Source organism: Thermobia domestica, chromosome 14 (assembly GCF_964235325.1).
Source record: "Thermobia domestica chromosome 14, izTheDome1.hap1.1, whole genome shotgun sequence".
Taxonomy (NCBI): domain Eukaryota; kingdom Metazoa; phylum Arthropoda; class Insecta; order Zygentoma; family Lepismatidae; genus Thermobia; species Thermobia domestica.
In genome coordinates this window covers 34,023,798-34,045,195 of record NC_137467.1, presented here as the reverse complement: position 1 = coordinate 34,045,195, position 21,398 = coordinate 34,023,798, and the positions used below count along the sequence as shown (strand labels likewise).

The window sequence follows — 21,398 nt, the reverse complement described above, 5'->3', positions numbered from 1 at the left end:
CTATCGTAGACATATCGATTTCATTATTTGTGTAAGAATGTGATGTTTTTATTGTAAATGTTAACTAAATATATAGCACGTAAAATTTCTTTTCGTTCATCTCACGCTACGTAAGTTATTCAAAATTTAACGTCTTTTTCCTGATTGTTAATAACCTTCTTTAACTCTTTCTGCACTGACCTACACAATTGTCCAGGTAGGTAGAATCACCAACATATACAATAACGGCCGAGCATTATGTTTACACTAAGGTAAGTATAATGAAGAAGTTCAAAATGTTACAAACTTCTTAAAATATCTGCGTTTATGAACAACTGATACGGTGTTAGCGGAATGTGTGAAATAACCAACGTAAATGTCGGAATGGTAAAATCTTGTACTGGTTAAAACATACAATATTGGCTCGAAAACGAACAAATAACAGCAGTGCCTAGTACTAAAATAATATTTCAAATCAGGATAAAGGTTAAAATTCATGCCAGTAAAAAAGAAAGTGTGAAGGTGGCACATTTTTTATTAATCATTCACGTAACTTCTGCCAACTATCTGTTACGCTGCTACAACTTTTTTATGCATGGCTAAAAGTATCAACCTGGTGGGGTTGATTAAACATTTTATACAATACCTAAATTAAACAAGTGAATATCGTTTCACAATCGACTTCCAAATTATGCGAATTCTATATTCAAACATGAGGTAGTACATCTGTAACAATATGTTCCCATATATTAACAAAATCGAAGAAGGGATCTGTTACTTGGACGCTAGATCTATCTCAAATATCTATTACTAGTTATCCGTTACTCTTTCATTTCTATAGAGATAAATGTCGAAAAAACTTGTTAATTTGAAGCACTTCTATTCTGAATAGAAAGCTAAGGAAGAAGACAGAACGTATCGTTCGGACGCTGACCCGATCGCAGAAGAGCTGCTCGACAGCTTATACAGTTTTTCTCTATGAAAATCCAATAACAGGATTACTAATCACTTACAAAACAACAGCTGCTACATACCTGTTATTATTTTCGTTTTATAGCGATAAAAGTTGAAACCGGAGACGGATAATTTTAACCATGTCCAGTTGGAATTGAATTTCAACGGAAAAAGTGAACACTATTTGAATGCAGAATCGATTACAAGGAACTGCAACGTGATAGATTTTAGCACTCTTCCTCTAATAAATTAAGTAATGAAATTGGATGTAATAGTAAATTTGAACTACTTCCGTATTTGAGATGTATTCAGTTAAAAAAAAATAGTCGTGATATTACGCCTGATTCGACACCAGTTTGGAATATGTTAATTTTAAACTTTATTAACGAAGCCTCGTATATGGAGGAGGACACTGATTACGTGAGTGCTGCATTTCTGGTGACTGTTTCTTTATATCTGACTTTCGGGACAATCACCCTCCACCTACGCACTGCTATAACTAAAAGCTAATGGGACGAAATTTCCGGTGCCGATGCTAGGAGTGAAAATCGGGATTTTCCCGGCTGACCATATACAAGCTTTGGTTTGCTAAAAGAACCCTGACTGCTTTGCACGAACGCCTGGTCGTCGCTCGAAAGGGCACACACGAAGGCGAGTGGGGTGCATTGTTCTAAAGTAAGCACACGTTATAATCTTATGAGTGCTTCCCTTGTATGGATTGAGCTTCGCAAGCTAAATCGGCGTTTGTATACGTGAGAGCCGATTTTTTTAGTTTATCATCAGTCATTGTACGATATTTGCATACTCCTTCGTGTAAAATATTTTTTCTAATATTGTGCAGAAATCAGTAGTGAAGTGACTAGTACATATGTGTTATAGATATACCACATTGACTTGACACCTAGTCTTCCGTTTCAAGCGCTGCTACCGGGTGAAGAAATTCCACTCTCTTTCGCTAAGGCTCTCTCGCTTAGCAACTGATGAACCCTTTTGTCTCAATGCGTGGGTGTGTCGGGGTACGAGCTTTAGTTCGCATTTTTGCCGCGGCTCAAGACATTTTGGCAGCGCAATAGCACCTTAACATTCGTTTGTAATTTCAGTTTTGTGTGACAAACTCTGGCTCCAAATCATTGAAAAGGAAGGAATAATTGTGCCGGCTTGGACGATCGCTTATTACTATCAGCAAAGGACTCCAGCGGACCCTTGGGATTATGCGACGTGGAACGTCTGAGATTGTTGTAACTGCAACGCCCCTGAAGGAGTTGACCCGTCGAAGATTATTGTGAGTACGTGAAATCTTAATTTATCAATTGTGCCACACGGCCATCTGTATTAAAAGAAAAAAATAAGATAAAGGTGGAATTAAAGAAGTCGAAAAGGCCGTAAACATATACAGTAAAAGCTACTTGTGCATTTTTAACCGTTTGATGTTCTTTTAATTTGTATGAATTACCTTCAGTATTATTAGATTTTCTATAGTTTAACCAGGTTTTGTGATTTGCACCGCAAGATAATTTCAGTTTTTTAATATCTGACCTTAATTTGATCATTTGCTCACTTTTCCATTTTTACGATATCTACGCTTAGTCTAGCGTTGTCCCCAGCTTCGGTTTATGACAAAACGTAGGTACGGAAGAAATCGTGATTTGCCGTAGCAAAGCTGGGATAAACGGAATAAACAAGTGACAGAGAGAGAGAGAGAGAGAGAGAGAGGATGTGAAAACTTTTGGGGAGAAGGTGAAAATGAATATGAGCGTTACGATTATATTTACAAGGTTTTAACAACGACAAAAAACACGATTTCACGGCCACAGGAATAACCCATGCAGTCAAAATAAGGAAATAGAAGTGTAAAGATATTTTGACCAAAACTAGCCTCCACTAACCACTGGTAAATAAAACTAAGATATCTACAAGAAATGCAGAAAACAAATTATTGATAACAAAACAATATGTTTTGAGAGTAAAATATAGCTTGTACCAGGCGATATTTGAACGCGAGTTATTTTAAAAAATATAACACGACATAGTTCCGATGTATTCCTGCGAGAGCTTGCGCATATTATTTTCGTAGTTTTATTTACACTGCACGAACATTACCTAAGAAAGCTACGAAATGTCGTTCCCGCATGGATTATTGGTGAGGACACCTTGAAGAGGTAGAACTGGCTTCGTAGATTTATGAAATCAACTTTCTAATCATCCTTAAGGAAGCAGTGTAAATATTGTAAATTTGGGAGATCACTCTTCAACTCATCGGTTCCTTCCTGTTACCCCCAACCATAAGTATGTGGGCAACATGGAAATTATGAATTTTTTCTCTACCATAGAAGATCAGTTTTAAAATTTGATAACGTCTCTTCATCGTAACTGCCTACACACTATATTCTTTGTATTCGTTTTCCTGGAATTCCCATTGCATTTCCAGCTATCAGCATGGTGATAAAATCGGAGTGCCGAATAAGGTAGCCAAGCATGCTTTTTCTTTTTTTTACTATTATATTCATGGTCTGTTGTCCTTCATAAGCGTCCCTTAGTCCTTGCTCATTTATTTTTTTGCGGTCCATGTTATACGCAACATTGTGCGCCAATACCAAATTTGAAGTGCTTCTATCTTAGACAGATTAGCTTTTCTCAATGCAAGTCCTCGATTAATCCTACATATATGTAGACGCAACAGTAAGTTCTGAAGATTGTGGATTAACTTTTGCCTGATCTTGATCTACAGATCCAAGGTTTTCTTTCTGAAACCACATGTTTAGCCATAGACATCTAAAAACCGTAAATAAAATTAAAAACTGACATGGAACAGGGGGCAACTATATGACAATGTGCAATTATATGGCTGTTTTGAACATACGCCTTAGATTGTTTCTCTATTTGACAGCGTGTGAGACTCATTCTAAATATTCTCCGTTCCATTCGCCTACAGTTTGTTTTTCAATGAATTAAGCATTGGAAATTATGTTCGCTATTGATTCTAAAAGCGATTTATTCCGTAAGGGAAGAGAAAAACCCAAACAGAAAGATGGAGCAGGAGAAAAATCCAGACTGTCTATGCTTAAGAATTAAAATTTTGTTGTTCTGTCCAGCTTTCTCTGTCTCAGCATGATGCACATTATTATATTCATTTTGTTTGCATTAATTTTCATCTCTTAGAATTCAACGTGAATGTAATTTATCCTATCAATCTAGTGCTTCTCTAAGTGATGCCGAAATATTAATTCTATTTTATCAAAAAACATACTTTGCATAGTTATTTTGTAATGATAAATCTATCCTTAATCTTCTATTCCAAAGCTTTTCTTAAATAAAAATACAATATCTAGGGCCATTCTCACTTGACTAAAATCTAAAAGCAGAATAACAAAATTTATTTCACTCAAATAGTAAGAAATATCTTGATCTTAAATTACATTCTCTGCAATTAGAAGCAAAATTACTGGCAATAGCTGATAAATTTCGCAATATGTTTCAAATAGAATGGTTGGGAAATTTTTCAAAGTTTGTACCTGGGTTATTCTTCTGGGTCTATATTCTAGAATAAGATCTCAATTCATTTCACTCGCCTAAAAAAAATGAAACGGTCTCAAATTATACCATCCGCAGAGTAGGAGCCCTTCTGATCACCAAGTTTGAAACAAGTTTAATGCTACTATCAAAATTTCTTTCATTGTTTGTCAGTACGGACATTAATACATCCTTCTTCATTTAAAAAAAAACACTCACGAGTTACCTGCCTCTTATACTAGGAATAGCAGCATGTCAAATATATACCTCTACGATAGGCTCAGAGCACAAAAAAAAAATAAATAAATAAAAAATAAAAACCGAACTGGAAAGCGCTTGAAATAGAACGAGTTGAAACTCTCTTTTTAGTCTCCAGCTAAAGATATTCTTACAAATTTCTAAATTTTAGAAAGCATAAACTCCTAATTTGTTACAGCTAACTACTAAAAATGAAAATAAATAAATTATTTATTCCGTAAAGTTGGTTGTAGAATAGCTGCAAACAAAAGGTACAAATCCGAAACAAGTCGGGAAAATATTTCAAATCCATATTCTTGAAACATTATCAAACTTGTGGTTCATAATAATAGTTTTTCCGCTTCTCAACACAAAGGATATAATTTGAGATTGTCTTATCCAGAATAACTGAGGGAAACACATTTGCTACTATATGATACAATATAAAACATACAATTATGTCTGTAGATAACAGAAACTAAAATCATCCATTTCTTCTATTTTTTTTTTACATACTCTACATTTTGAACTCTTATTTACGCGCGCTGAGGAACTAAGTTGGAGTTGTTTCACTTCAAATCACATCGCTACCCGATGAGTGAAATAATTAGTTATCATTTTCTATAATCTAGGAACTGATAAGAGCTATCCTAGGTAAGAGCTATACAATTATACCAAATCATTTTATTTGTAACATATTTAGAATTTGGATCTATTAATGGCGTGCGTTCTGCTTTTTACCATAGGGGTTATAATTTGAAATCACACCATATAAAAGACAAGTGAAATGACTAAAATTTTCGAGAGCCTTACAGAAAGAATGGGCCTAGATATGAATCAAACAATTTCTTACTTTTTTATTTCAGACCCTGAATATTCCAGGGTTTTCTTCCTGGCCTATAAAATCCCGGGAAGGAATTTATTTCCATTTCTTTACTTTATCTTCCAAATTATAAGAACAATATGACTAATTACTTTAATATATAATGACTTACTTCTAGGTTTTAAAGAATTTGGTCGTTAAAAAATTTAAAATCATTTGAGTGTATTTTATATAACTAATAACCTGATTTTCTTAAGTTCCATTTTTATTTGAACTAAAAAGTAAGGTAATTGTTTAGTACAGGGGCAAAAAACTAGCAAAACGTAGGACAATTTACGGAACAAAAGAGTTGATAGTGATGTTCAAGTACTCAAGAAAGTATCGAAGACAATTTTTTAGGGCGGTAAGGGATTTGCACAAACAGTAAGTGTAAGAGGAAGTGATTTATGTGAGAGAAGAAAGTGAATTGCTGGTAACGAAGGCAGAAAACAAAGAGCCCTGCGAGGCTCTATCCCGACTTCACTCGCTAACGCTCGCTCGGCAATGTCGTCTGAATTTAATGTTGGTAACATAATTTCACATCATCATCATCATAGGTATTCTGCCTTTATTGGCAGGTCACTTGCCGCCTATTTTTTTATATAAGCCATAAAACAACCGCATCAGAATAAAATATCCCAAAAATTAGGCGCATATGATGGTCCACCAAAGATAAACAATAGCCAAAATAGCAACGTACTAATTTACAAATGATGAAAAGAACCTTTTTGAGTAATTTAAAATTACGTAGAAATAGAGATGTAGCACTATTAATAAACCCTGAAACACTGTTAGTAATAGACGTCGGTCTGTCTCCTGCCTCAGGCTTGAATTTTTGAAGAGGTACTCGGACTTCCCAACCTAATTTGTTTATAACATGTAAAATTAATTATGTTTATATCAGTAGTAGAGTGAAGTTTAGAAAATCCACTTACATGTAAATTTAAACTTTTTAGCAGTTTAAAAGTATGTGGACTGAATTAAAGCATGACATTTCAAGAAACGGGCAGGAAGAAAGGTCGTGTGGCAATATTACATGCAAAATTATAAAGATAAGAATTTTTCTTGCAAATATTGTGAACATACATATTTATGCCTAAATGTTGACAAAATTGTCGGACATGTGTCTTCTGGCAGTTACCCAACCTAATTTGTTTATAACATGTAAAATTTAATATGTTTATATCAGTAGTAGAGTCAAGTTTAGAAAATCCACTTACATGTAAATTTAACCTTTTTAGCGGTTTAAAAGTATGTGGACTTACTATACCATTTTTGAAACATATTTTATTTCGTAGAACATAATGTAAATAAATATCCATGTATGCGTACTCTCTAAATATAATAAAATATTAATAAAATAACATCGTTCAGAATATAAATTTTAAAGACTCCTCTGGGAACAACTGTAATAATATACTGTGATATAAAAACGATTTCAACTTTGAACTGATATATAGAAATAGAATGCATTTCTATTCGTGATTTTTCAAAATTCCCAGAAAATTCCCATTTTTGGGAATCTTTCCGAAAAATATCTTCCCGAGAATTTGCGCATCACTAGTCTTGTCATGTTCTCGTCATAGGGCAGTTTGTGCATTGGATAAAGCCTTCGCCGTTGTTCGAATTGCTAGCGCGTGCCATTGGTGCACGTGGTCCCGAGTTCGATTCCCGACGTAAAAGTGCTGAAAATTAATTTTACAATCAGTTACATTAATTAATTGCCCGTCATCAGCTCAGAAGTTAGAGGGAAAAAGAGACAAAATCTATTATGCCAATAGTTTCGAGTAGCATGTTCTTAATTATATCATATTTTAGTTAAATTCTGAATTGCAAAATAAATTAATATCAGTATAACATATGTATTGTAGGAGAGCTGTAAAGTGGTACTATTTTGATTTTATTGGAGACACGGTGGCTAAGTGGTAAAGCTCTGCTAGTTCGCTTAGCTTCCGTCAATCGGGTTTTCTAGTTGAAGAACAAAAACGTGTACCTGGGTTTTCGCGGTATTCTGACGTTTACTCCCACTTTTTTCACTCTACCGTTCATTCATTGCTGTCATCACCGTCTGCCTTGGTGCATAATTAAGTAACATTAAAGTAAAAGTAATAAAAACTAGAACAGCTTCTTCTTAATATATAAAATGATTAGCCCGCTGGCCTGATTCGGGCTTACAAAGCACAAATCACATCTGGCCAGTGTAGTAAATTTCAAAATATACAACCATATTTCTCGGGACTAGCTTTGTAAATATGCTTTACAACGATATTTATTGGACAGTTCTTTCTTGAGAACTTTCAAAGCACAACTGCACAATTAAACCTCCAATTGGTATAAAAAAAAATTACAATTTTCAAAAATACAATACAAAAAATAGAATTTTCTTTGTAGTTTCCAGCTAAAGATATTCTTACAAATTTCTAAATTCTAGAAGCACAAACTCCTAATTTGTTACAGTTAACTACTAAAAATGAAAATAAATAAGTTATTTATTCCGTAAAGTTGGTTGTAGAATAGCTGCAAACAAAAGGTACAAATCCGAAACAAGTCGGGAAAATATTTCAAATCCATATTCTTGAAACATTATCAAACTTGTGGTTCATAATAATAGTTTTTCCGCTTCTCAACACAAAGGACATAGTTTGAAATTGTCTTATCCGTAATAACTGACGGAAACACATTTGTTGCTATATGATACAATATAAAACATACAATTATGTCCGTAGATAAAAGAAACTAAAATTATCCAATTCTTCTATTTTTTTACCTACTCTAAATTTTAACTTCTCATTTACGCGCTCTGAGGAATTAAGGTGGAGGTGTTTCAATTAAAATCACGTTATCGCTATCCGATGAGTGAAATAATTAGTTATCATTTTCTACAATCTAGGAAGGGATAATAATATCCTAGGTAAGAGCTATACAATTATACCCAATCGTTTAATTTGTAACATGTTTAGAATTTGGAACTATTAATGGCGTCCGTTCTGCTTTTCATTATAGGGGTTATAATTTGAAATCACACCATTTAAAAGACAAGTGAAATGACTAAAATTTTCGAGGGCCTTACAGAAAGAATGGGCCTAGATATGGATCACAAACAATTTCTTACTTTTTTATTTATTTGAGACGTGTTTCCAAACTGTAGTGTTTATTGATGTCATTTTCGATTTCGAGCGTTGAATGTTTTAAAGATTATTATAAATATTTTTATGCATAACTGGAATCATTATGTATTGTCTACGATTAGTCAATAGGTTATGATTATTAATATATATTTTTTGGTATATCTTTTTTATGTTATGTTAAACAAATCATACACGTTGCGAATTTTTTCCGCAGTATTAGGTAAAAATTCATATTATAGTACTGTACAAACTTGTATTTTACCATGCGCCAGGCTAAGTAGCACTAGGTTCAGGCAAAAAATGTGCATACAAAAAATTTTGAAATAAGAAACTGATAAGAATAAATAAGGGGAGTACAATCTTGCGATTTTAATGTCTTTTCCGGTACATTTCTAATTCCTTATCATAATCGTAATAATAACTATTATTATAAAAATTAAACAAAATAAATACCAATGAGAAGCACCTACTGCGCTAGAAGACTATGGATTCGATATTGATAGCGGCCCTATTTGATCATTTTCTCATCTCTACTCTTCCTATGTATTGGGGTCTTTCACGTCTATAGTACCCTACTCCATAATGTTAGTTATAAGTGTGTATTAACTAGCTCTTATAAATTAGTATACGAATCGAGCTTCATCCTCCTAACGTGATGACAGGGAAAGAGTAAGTTAATAACATCTTTAACACTTCCTTTTCCCAAGTTAAGGTAAACCAAATAATGATATGTAACCTACCGTTTAATCAAAACTATGATGTCTTGCATAAAACTACTTTGAAGTACCATAAGACGGGGTTAATTTGCACAAAATTTGAAAAGAGATTCACAGTACTCTGTCGGTAAAACCATGAACAGTAGAGAGGAAGTTTCAATTGCCACCGTAAGATAGAACATGTAACTGTATTTCGGCTATAATGTTTGCGGTTAATTCAGTTCAAATTACCGGGAAAGTTTGTTCTAGTAGAGGTAAAGGCTGCAAAGTCACTGTAAAGGATGAAAAAATTTAACAGATATCATCTATAAGAATTTCCGTCGAAGTTAAATTAGTTCCGTAGAATACTACCCTGTATAATGGGACTTCGATGCAGTAGTTGAAATTGAAATGCGATACGTTATAAAGTCATAAAAAACGTAAAACTGGGAGAAGGGGTTAACTTCCTTTACTAGGGGTTAATTTGCATCAGTGCAAAATACCGCTTAGACAGGAAATTATTACCACTGGAGCCTCCTGTCTTTTAAATTTAGGTAAATTTCCTATTTAGGTAGATGCTGGAACGGATTGCTTGTTAAAAAACAAATAATGAACAGTGGCAGATCCAGAAAAGTAATATGAGAGGCGCTTCATTTAAAAATACTTTAAAAAAAATTACTAGACTTTTGGGGACTGGGCTTGCAGCTTATACACGTAGGAATCACTAGCAATAGATTTTTAGGCAAATCTTTACTTTGACTTGAACAGTGGCTGCAGCGATTTATCTGATCCGGTGTCGGAAGCAGTTTAGGATTCCGAAAATGCTCCAGTTTGCTCCCGGAACCGGATCAGTTGAATTGGTTAGTTACTGTCTGAGTCAAAATAATGTCCAATGTTAAGAATTATTTTATAAAGACAAGGGCCAAAATTTTACTAAACACCATTCTTAATCAATACAGGTGAAGTGGAGACTATCAATATTGATACCTATATGGGGACTACCACCCCACCCACACCCTACTCAAGCACCATAAAAACATCCAAAAAAATAATATTTAGTCAAACCACTACTATAAAGCTAACGTAAGAAGGACAAAAATTTTAAAAAAAAACACTCATCACTAATTATAAATCAGTGAAGCATGACAAGGAAAAATAAATTACATTTCACCAAGATAATGGAACAACCAGCAGCAAAACAAATACTTTGCCAAATACTCAAATGCAAAGCAAATCAAGAATAAAAATAATATCAATTAAAAAACGAAAGCACTCGCCGTTTCGCCATACCAGAACACTCATGAGTAATGAACTCATAGTTTCTGATTCCCGAAAAAGTAAAATGGCAGGAACGCATGCGCAATACTCAACTACACATTACCTTTCTGCACAGACATCGATTTATTTAAGCGAGCAAACTTGTTATTATTACAAACAAGACTAACCAATAAACGCCCACTTTTACCATACGTCGGGAATATCTTCAGCGTTCGACCACAGCCATCACAAGTTTTCTCTAACTCAATTAAACCACAGTGTTGAATAGCGATATGAGTTAGTATCCGAATCTAATACAAACTTATTTATAAACGATAAGTTCAAATTCTTTGAAACGAAGATTCAATTACGCGCTCACCGCATTCCACCAGCAACAGCACACGCAAAGAAGCAGACAGAACATGTGACGTCACAGTAACAAACTGCCATATGAGTGTACAGAGACACTTAGTTGAAAAAATATGAACTACCACCAATCTCTGAACTAAGACGTCACACCAAAGGCACGAACAATTCCAACAAGTGACTCAAGCAGAAACAGTTCCAGGAAGTGACTAAACCTGTAAAAACCGATTAAAGTCACTGTTTGAGTCTAATTGCAGACTTGCCGTTAAAAAAAACAAACAAATCATGCAATTTTGGGTGGGTTTCAGCCTGAAAGTTACAAACCCCGTAAATCTTAAACTGATTAGTGTTCGGATCATATTCTTGGACAAAGGGAATAACCAAATCAAATCAGTTTACAACATTATTTTCTCTGTTCGTCAGTTGGCACTTTTGTGGGACATATTTTAAACTATTAGAATGAGGTTTCAGAGTCGGTACCAGAAAATACATAATTTCCTTTGCAAATATCGATAATTCAAAGTAAGTACTGATACCGATACCATCATTATAATATCAATGTTAATAACATGCATGCAGTTTTGTGTAGAGTGTAAAATGTTTGGTAAGAGTGCACTTTATGCCGAACATTCATTGGAACCGATTCACCTGAACCGATTCCTTGGAACACTTCACAGATCAGTTCCCAAAAATAATTCCATGAATCGAAGCAATCGAAAAGTAAATTCTGCAGAAGTTTTGCAGACCACCTAATAAGCAATCGTAATCTAACTTCACCAGCAAACTAAGATATATCATAACAATGATAATAGATTACGATTGCTAACCAAATGATCTACCACACTCATTAAGAATTTACTCTTCAATTACTAAGTACAAGGGCAATATCGTTGAGAACTGACGCTAAAGTCTTCAGAGAAATCAATTCAGGTAAAACGGTGACTATCAATTTTGAGATCTAAATGGGGGGCTACTCGTAAAGAAACTTAAGAACTCGTAAAGAAAACATCGAAAACCAAAATAAATAATAAAACCACTACTATAAATCTAACGTAATACAGAAAAATTAACAGCAAAAAAGTAAAGTAACACTCACCACCAATTATAAATCAATCCAGCGTGACGAAAAAAAAAAAAAAACACGTACCCCTTCCAACAATCAGTAATAATCAGGATTTGTACATGCTTAGAAATAATTTTTAAAAAAGAATCAGCACTGCGAGAGTTCTCACTACACTCACTCAAAAATATATCATTAGTTTCACGGCATATATCACCGACTATCCACCTTTGACTACAGCGCATTCGACGGACATTAAATTTGCGTCTACCGAACAAACTCTTTTCAATGTTAAATCAATCCACACAATATTCCGAAACGATATGAATTCACTTCAGTATCACAAACATGTTTAAGCAAAAAAAAAATAATATCAGAACAATCAAACTCGCAAAACGGTCTGTTCAAATCCTGGACAATATTACAAGAACGAACCGACATCGAAATTAACTTCAGTTGGCACACTTCACTACTTTCTCTTTCCTTCACCAAAGTAACACATGTTCAACTACCAAATTCAAACATAAAGCGTGATCACTCATTAGTACATAACAACCAATCAGCGACGTCAACACAACCAACCAATCACAGCACAAGACACTATATCACTGACACCGAGCGCTAAAACACCAAAACAACATTCTCAACAAAAGGAATAAAAACGATTCCGTATCTGTTCCAGTGACTGTGATTCTGTTTCTCCAATGCCACTTTCTGTGACAAAATGTAACGTATGTTCAACATACTTTTTTGTATGTTGTTGAAAGGAACCCCATGTATGAAACGTTTCACATTTCAGTTTCAAGAATTACATCAAAGTCCAATTATACGCACTAGTATTCTACGAAAATCACTTAACTTTGACGGAAATTCTTTTAAATTTAGGCATTTTTTACAGTAACTGCTTTTCATACCACTACAACAAACCCTCCTGGTAATTAGAACTGATGCTTACCCCAACATTATAGCCAAAATACAGTTACATGTTCTATCTTACTGTATCCGGTTTACAGTTCATGGTTGTACCGACAGAGGACTATGAAACTCTTTTCATATTTCGTGCAAACTAACGACCGATGTGCAAACTAACCCCGTGTTACGGTATCTAGTAACCACTGTAAACGAAATGGAGTATCAAAATTCAATGTGTCAAATCATGACACGGGACTAGAAAAATGTTTGGGAATGAAGGAATCTATATAATTGAGAAATTACGTCCCTAATGTATTGTGGTACTTCGGAACACAAATATGCAAGCAAAGAAAGCATTTCAGAATGTTACCTATAAAAAACTTAGGAACGTTCAAGTACACATTCAACACGCAAGACGTGTAAGTTTATCCTAAATATAGTATTTTGCGCTATCCTCGTTTATCAACATTCTGCGTAATGCCCTAATCTGCATAGCAATCTTCTATTTACTGGCCATCTAGCGCATGCTCGTTATAGTTGTTTGTACAATAATTCATATATCATGTACGTTTACTAAGCCCTAAGTGATCCTATATTGAGAAATGGAGGTCCATACCCTAGAAATGATTGCTGAGAATATAAAAAGTCGACTTCCTTGAAAGAAATTAGTGCAGCTATGAAATGGATTTGTGTATGGCCCTCTACAATTAATGAACATCCATTGTTGGTAAAAATATTCTTTATTTTGTATTTTGCTAATGTCGTTCTAAGCCCTCCGGAGAAATGAGGCTAGACCCATTTGAGCTTTATCCTGAGTAAAATTACAAACGTTCATAGTTTTTGTTCCAATATAATACATTCCACGTTTATTTTGGAAAATTTTAGAATGAATATCATTCTCGCGATTTCTTATTTTATAAAAGTCTCTATATAAATCAAACAATATCGTCGAGCACCTATATTTTAAATAGCCTATGTGCAACAATTAGTGAGTAATGTGTAATCAATAATAAAAGAATAATTTATTTTATGAAGATATAAACTACATAAGATTTGTATGAGTAGTAGTTTATATCTTGAAAAAAATATATATTCCTTTATATCTTGACAAAAAATCGATTTCTTGTTATTATTTGGTATACAGCTAGTGTATGTGTGGCACGCCATTTCCAAATTGTAGATTTATTAACTTACGTTCGAGATATCTCCCATACCTAAATACTTCTTGTGAAGCATTTCTTTTAAGCAATTTTTTAAACCCATGTAACCGTATTATCAATCTGAACCAATTAGTATATGAAAAATTGAACATTACCTTTCTGGCCGAACTGAATTTAAATTTTTTGTGGTTAATTGTTGGGAGTCATTAGAGTACGACGCGCAAGCCTCCTGAACCACTATTTTTCTTAGCGTTTCTATATTACTTTCTAATGCAGGATCTGATTCTGCAAATTCCGATTTCAGCATACCAACGGTGACTTTCACATCCAAAGCTGTATCCTTGTCCATTGTTTGCTCTCCTGCTGTTGTAGATAATATTAACTCTTTGTTGTCAGTCATCAGTTCGTATGTCCACCCTTTCCCTTCGAGTGGATCTTCCTGAGGTAAGTCATAAACAATTTCTTCTTTACACATCAATTCCAACTTAACAGACGCCTCACCAGCCATTGTGAATTTAAATGATATAAGAATTTAACACTGTTCTTATACTTCCCTTATATTGTTTGCCAGTGTTTTAATGAAATGATTTACGAGAACTTTCAGAAAAGTAACTTTATTTTTCCAATCTTCTTCTTCTGCGGTTGCGTATTTCTTTCGTAAAGTGATTCAAGGTTAATAGAATGAATAAAGTTGGGTTATATCGGTAAAGGGACGCTGATTGGCTGGTGAAATGACGTCACTGAAGGAGCAGCTACTATTTCGAGAAAGTGTAGAGAAGCAGACACGCGAAGCGCACAGCCACAAGCAACACAAGACAAGGTTTGCATAGGAAATAAACAATAATAAATAATTTTAAATAAGAAACCTACATGCCTTTTTCTGCTTAGTTGTTTGTGTATCGTTTGCTATGTTAATTAATTAATACACTTAAGTGTATTACACTAGAACGTATTTATTATTAATTTCTAATTCACTTTACAGTGAATACACATTAAATCACATGACATCTGCTGTACTGTCACAGGCTATATCATCATAATGCACACTGTCAGTGTGACCAGAACCTATTGACAACTATTGCATCTATTACATCTCCCCCTTTTACACATAATCTTTGAACCAGTAAGGCTTCTTTACTTTTCTTTCGGACCTACGTGGCTTATCACCAACAACTCCCCTTACATTGACATCACTAGTTTCTGTCACATTTTGATTTCTCGTTACATTGTCTTGTTCTATGGGTCCTTGATTTTCTTGCACACCCTGTACATTATTGTTAGTTACATCATCATGCTCACACAAGTTTTGAAATTCAAATTTGTTTAGAGACTTTCTTAAATGTATTTTATTCCTGCGATACACCTGATTGTTTGTATCTTTTACTAAATATGATCTCGGAGTGTTTTCAACATTAATTACTTTACATGGTACCCATATCTTATCCTTTTGCAACACAATTTTCCCCTGGTTTAAATTCAGGCCTTATTTTAGCTGTTTTGTCATAAAGCATTTTATTTTTCTGCTGCTTCTTTAGTAACATTTTGTGTACATTTTCTTGAACTTTTGGTTTTAGCAGCTCTACATGTACTGGCAACTTAGTTCTTACCCTCCTACTCATTAACATTTGAGACGGTGACATATCTGATCCTAATGCAGGAGAATTGCGATATTCAAGTAACCCTAACCTGTAGTCTCTCCCTTCTTCTTGGCTTTTCTTTAAAATTCTTTTTGAAATTCCTACCGCTTTCTCTGCCAATCTGTTCGACCTTGGATACCTTGGACTACTAGTTACAATAGTGAAATCCCACTCTCTAGCAAAATCCCTGCATTCCCTTGAGCTAAATGGTACATTGTCAGTCACCACAATTTTAGGTATACCATGTGTTGTAAATACATTTTTAAGTTTGTCATTTACTTCTACAGAAGTTTTTGACTTCAGTGGTAAAAGTTCAAGCCATTTCGAGTAATAATCCATTATGACTAGAAATGACTTACCCCCAAAGTCTAAGATATCAACACCTATTTTTTCGAATGGTAAATTTGGTATGTCATGGGAAATTAACGGTTCTTTGGTATTTGACATTCTGTACTTCTCACACGTCGTACATTTAAGGACCATATTTTCTATATCCGTTGCTAACCCTGGCCAATACACTATCTGTCTTGCTTTTGCTTTAGTTTTTTGCACTCCAAAATGACTTTCATGCAACTGGTTTAACACTTGTTTCCTTAAACTAACCGGTACAATTACTTTTTTACCTAAAAACACTAGGCCATTTTCTACAGTAATATCCTGTCTCAATTTATGATAAAATTTTACACTGTCATCTAATTCCTTCTTATCATCTGGCCAACCCTTGTAATACAGATCCAAAATTCTACTTAACACGGGGTCTAATTTAGTTGCTTCAATGAACTGCTCTTTACGTGCATCACTAACTTGTAAGTGAGAAGTTAGACTATATATTACTTCAGTAAGTGACCTGTCGTCTTCTTCAACCTCATTAAGATATGACCTTGACAACAGATCTGCAATGTGCATATTTTTGCCTTGTACATAAACCAGTTTAAGATTATAATTCAGTAACTTGAGCTTCATTCTTTGTAATCTACTAGAAGGCACATCTGCTACATATTTATTCATTATAGAAACTAGAGGCTTGTGATCTGTTTCTACCTCTACTTCCCTACCATAGATGTACAAATGAAACTTTTTCACCGCATATACAATACTAAGTAACTCCTTTTCGACCTGTGCATATGATTTCTCAGTTTCTGTAAGGCTACGAGAACTGTAAGCTACAGGATGCCCATCTTGTTTGAGACAGCAACCCAGCCCTTCACTTGAAGAATCACATTGTAATATAATTTTCTTATTTACATCAAAATTAGCTAAAACAGGAGCACTAGAAAGTTTTTGTTTTAACGTTTCAAAAGCCTCCCTATGTTTCGGTAACCACTGCCATTCAATATTTGATTTTAACAATTCCCTTAACGGTGCAGTGATTGTAGAGTAATTTGGAATGAACCTATTTACGTAATTTACCATGCCAATTACTCTTTGTAATTCCTTTTTATTTTTGGGTTCTTTTAACTCAAGTACAGCTTTTACCATGTCCCTATTAGGTCTAATTCCCTCTCTACTGTACACATGCCCTAGGTATTTAACTTCGTGTACCTTATATTGTAGTTTTTCAGGATGGAACTTAATGTTCAAGTTTCTTGCTCTCTCTAGCACTACATTCATGATTTGATCGTGTTCTTTTTCAGATTCTGCCCCTATTAAAAGAACATCAAAATAGACGACTACACCAGGAATATCTCCAAAACACTTTTCATTTAATTTCTGAAACACATCTGGAGCTATGCTTAGACCAAAAGGTAACCTTAAAAACCTCCAACACCCATACGGTGAGCTAAACGTACACAATCTACTTGACTCTTCATCAAGCTCAATGTGATAGAAGCCATCTTTCCAATCTAAAACACTGTACACAGATTTTTTATTTAGCCTTGCACTAACCTCTTCCACAGTAGGGATTATTGCATAATTTCGTTTAAGAGCTTTATTTAAATCTGTAGGATCCAAACACAATCTCAGGGACCCATTAGGTTTTTCAACTATAACTAGATTGCTTACCCAACCCGTTGGATTTTCTTCTTTACAAATAATTCCATCTTTTTCTAGTTTTTCAATTGCTTGCTTAAGTTTAGGCTGTATACTTAGCGGCACCCTTCTTGGTGGCTTTGCAACAGGTTTTGCGTTTTTGTCAACTTCTACGTGTAGTTTCCCCTTGTACTTACCAATACCTTCAAATACATCCTTATTTTGAGATATAAAACTACTCTTGGCCATTGTTGTTACAATATCAACAGGTACTCTTTGTATTAAATGTAACTTTGTGCATGCACTTAGGCCTAATAACGGCTTAGCTGCGTTACTTACACCTTCAACTATTACAAAATCTAAGTATTCATCCGCGTTTTTTGACACAATGTAAGTTTACAAACCTACGGGTTTAATTTTATGACCACCATAGACTTCTAACAACATTTTGGTAGGCCTAACCTTAAATTGTTGATTTACACGTTTAAATTCTCTTATTGGAAGCACGTTGACTTCTGCACCTGTGTCCAACTTAAATGTGATCTTTTTATCTTCCACCTGAATGGTTTCTTCCCATTCTTGCCTTGCTGACATTACAGCATTAATGTGAGATATTGACACTTCTGATAAATACAGTACATCACTTGTGTCCGTTGTTTCCGCTACTTCTTCCTGTATGCATTGGACTTGTTTAGCCTTGCACCCCACTGCAAAATGATTAAACTGTTGACACTTTCTGCACTGTTTACCGAACGCTGGGCACTGCGCTTTCTTATGTACTGTGTTGCACTTCTTACACTTGTACTCATTATTGTGAAAACGCGGGTTCCTTGCACTTTGTTCTTTACACTTATTTTTGTCCTCTCCTGTTGTCCATGCATAACCTGGCGGAGCTGATAACTTTTTTCCACTTGAACTTTTTCTTCGCACTTCACTAACTTGTTTGTTCTGTATGGTATCTGCTTGTTGTCTGCTCAATTCCGCTGCACGTCCCATTTCAATAGCCTTATCTAGTGACAGTTCTCCTGCACGCAACATTCTTTCCTGTAATACCTTATCACGTATTCCTAACACAATACGATCTCTTATTACACTGTCTGTTTGATCACCAAATTCACACGTCTTAACCAGTTTCTTTAAATCAGTAACGAATGAGTCAAACGATTCTCCTTCATCTTGCACACGGGAGTTAAAAACATAACGTTCTACGACCACGTTTTTCTGGGGATTGAAGTAAGTTTCAAAAGTTTGAACAACTACCTCGTACTTCTTTTTGCCTTCATCACTTATCTCAAAAGTGTTGTAAATTTCTACAGCTTCTTCACCAACTACATTCAGTAATATGGCAACTTTGGTGGCACTGGGCTTTAAATCTTGGCCGCTTGCAGTCATATAAATATCAAAATTTTGTTTGAATTTTCTCCAATTCTCACACAAATTACCGGTAAGGCAAAGTTCCTTCGGGACTTTAGCTGACTGCATTTTTTGTTTTGCTAGATGACAGTCTCACTGTTAAAAGATAACCGACTGCGCCATGTATCGTTTGCTATGTTAATTAATTAATACACTTAAGTGTATTACACTAGAACGTATTTATTATTAATTTCTAATTCACTTTACAGTGAATACACATTAAATCACATGACATCTGCTGTACTGTCACAGGCTATATCATCATAATGCACACTGTCAGTGTGACCAGAACCTATTGACAACTATTGCATCTATTACAGTTTGTTGTAGGCCTCACTGTGGCTGAGGCATGCCTACTCGAGATTTTCTTTTATGGGCATTTGTTGGTTTTAGAATTTTATTTCTATTATTCATGTATTTTGTGCGAATGAACGACCTAGTTCTTACATATATCTTAATTAAATGTTCATTCATATCAGGATACTTTTCACTTATTTTCGCGGTTACTCTTTTTACAATGTTTTTTTCACCGGACATAGTGCTGGTATCATTAATGTCATTGAAAATAAGTTCAAAACCCTTCATTTTTGACATCCATCCTGGAACGAGGAGACCACCACGCGAGAGAAACTCGATCCAACCTTCAGATGCTGTTGTTGATTTGGGGTTTAACGTCCCGTTCAGCAGCGAGGCTATATGAGACGTGGACCTACTGATTAACGTGGAATCCGAACCACCTGAGCTCCCGCGGGAAATCGAACCCAACTCTCCCACGCCAAAGGCGCGTACGCTAACCGCTTAGCCACGGAAGAGCTCTCTTCAGATGCTGTACCGGGTATGGAAGAAAGTACATCTCTAGATAGTGTACCCATTGATGTGTCGTATTTTCTTCCTTGATGAGCGATGTATCCAGCAAGAAATCGAAACCCTTCTACTGAGCAATCTGTCTGTTGTTCAATAGCCGGCGGTTCGGTAGGTGTTCTGTCATCTGATACAAAGATATTTTCGATTTCGGTTTCGCCTTGAATCATTGACAAGGGTTGTGTCATATCTGGTACAATTCCTTCTAATAATTTCGATGTCAAGAAATCTCCATCATCTTCTTGCGCGATACGAACTTCATTTGAAAGAGGGATTTCATTTATATTTTTCCCCATAAGCAAAAGCCGCAAACGGTGTTTAAATTCGATTGCTGTCGGATGGTCATAGCCCATGCAACCAAAATGGCTGGGCCAACGTTAAAATATGGTTGCATTGATCTTTGGTGACAAAAGCAACGTTGGTCCAGTGTTATTTACGCCGTTACTAGCAACCAACCAAGTCCCAGTGTTGGCCCAACATCATTTTACGTTGGAATAATAGTTGTATTCAACCAACCTTTTTCCAACAGTGGGCCATTGTTGATTTTAGGTTTATATATATACACCCTCACGACATTGTCAAGGCTCTATATTTGTATTTTACATTTAAAGTCGCAACCGGGTATTTCTGGCTGCCGTATTCGGTAGCCCGATCATCACCCTTGTTCTTCGCGTGCAGTCATTCGAAGAACTGAAAACGTACTCTGTACACAAACAGTTTATGGTTGTGAACTCGGAAATCCTGGTACTTCTGCTTGTCAAGGTCAAAAAGTGGGAGAAAAAAGGATGTGTAGAATGTAAAGAGGGTTCAACAGTGACTGATACTTGTAAGAAACATATTCATTTGTAGTTCGTGCACATTCCGCCTTTAGCGCTACTGTGGCACAACGTATATTGTAACTGTATAACTCGTGAACACCGCTTGTAGGTCTATTGGCGTATGTGAAGACCGAAACTATGTTGTCAGCTCTGACTGCGATAAGGCATTGCTGTGCTGCTTTTGCTTTTCTTTTTTGTCCTTTGTCATTTGTGAGACGCCAAGCATGTTGTTTTTGCTTGTTGCACGCGCTGAACGGGTTCCTGCGGAGCGAAGTATTTAAGAAGTTAACTACATATTCTTGTTTTGCGATAAAAATATGATAAGTACTTTGAATTATAATACGATTTTAAATTGGTTAACTGTTGAAAAAAATACGAAAATAAAGCTGTACTTGTAAATGTATATTAGTAGAGGACGTAGCTACTGACAGTGTTGCAGGCATGTAGCCAGGATTACGTGAATGGGGAAGGAGTCCGTGACATGAAATACTGTGGTCATCACAAAAGGGGCTCGATCACTCTAATCTATTTTACTGGAACATATATTGGTTCGTTTAGCCAACATTTCGTAACGGTGA

General features: G+C 35.1%; 2 protein-coding genes across 3 annotated transcripts in view; both read right to left on the bottom strand.

Annotated features, from left to right (window-relative positions):
* The window catches only part of LOC145669619 (uncharacterized), a 318,993-nt gene extending 304,133 nt beyond the window's left edge, over nucleotides 1-14,860 (bottom strand). The window contains exon 1 of one of the 2 annotated variants that reach the window (XM_081737852.1): nucleotides 14,276-14,860. In XM_081737852.1, coding sequence (XP_081593978.1) covers nucleotides 14,276-14,628 — 353 coding nt within the window. In that variant the 5' untranslated portion in view covers nucleotides 14,629-14,860. The remainder of the gene's footprint in view (nucleotides 1-14,275) is intronic. The other variant, XM_081737854.1, reaches the window with a different exon arrangement.
* Nucleotides 14,861-18,124: 3,264 nt separating this feature from the next.
* LOC145669773 (uncharacterized) lies at nucleotides 18,125-19,210 on the bottom strand. Its single transcript, XM_081738112.1, has one exon. The coding sequence runs from the start codon at nucleotides 19,208-19,210 to the stop codon at nucleotides 18,125-18,127; it is 1,086 nt and encodes a 361-aa protein (XP_081594238.1).
* Nucleotides 19,211-21,398: the final 2,188 nt, after the last annotated feature.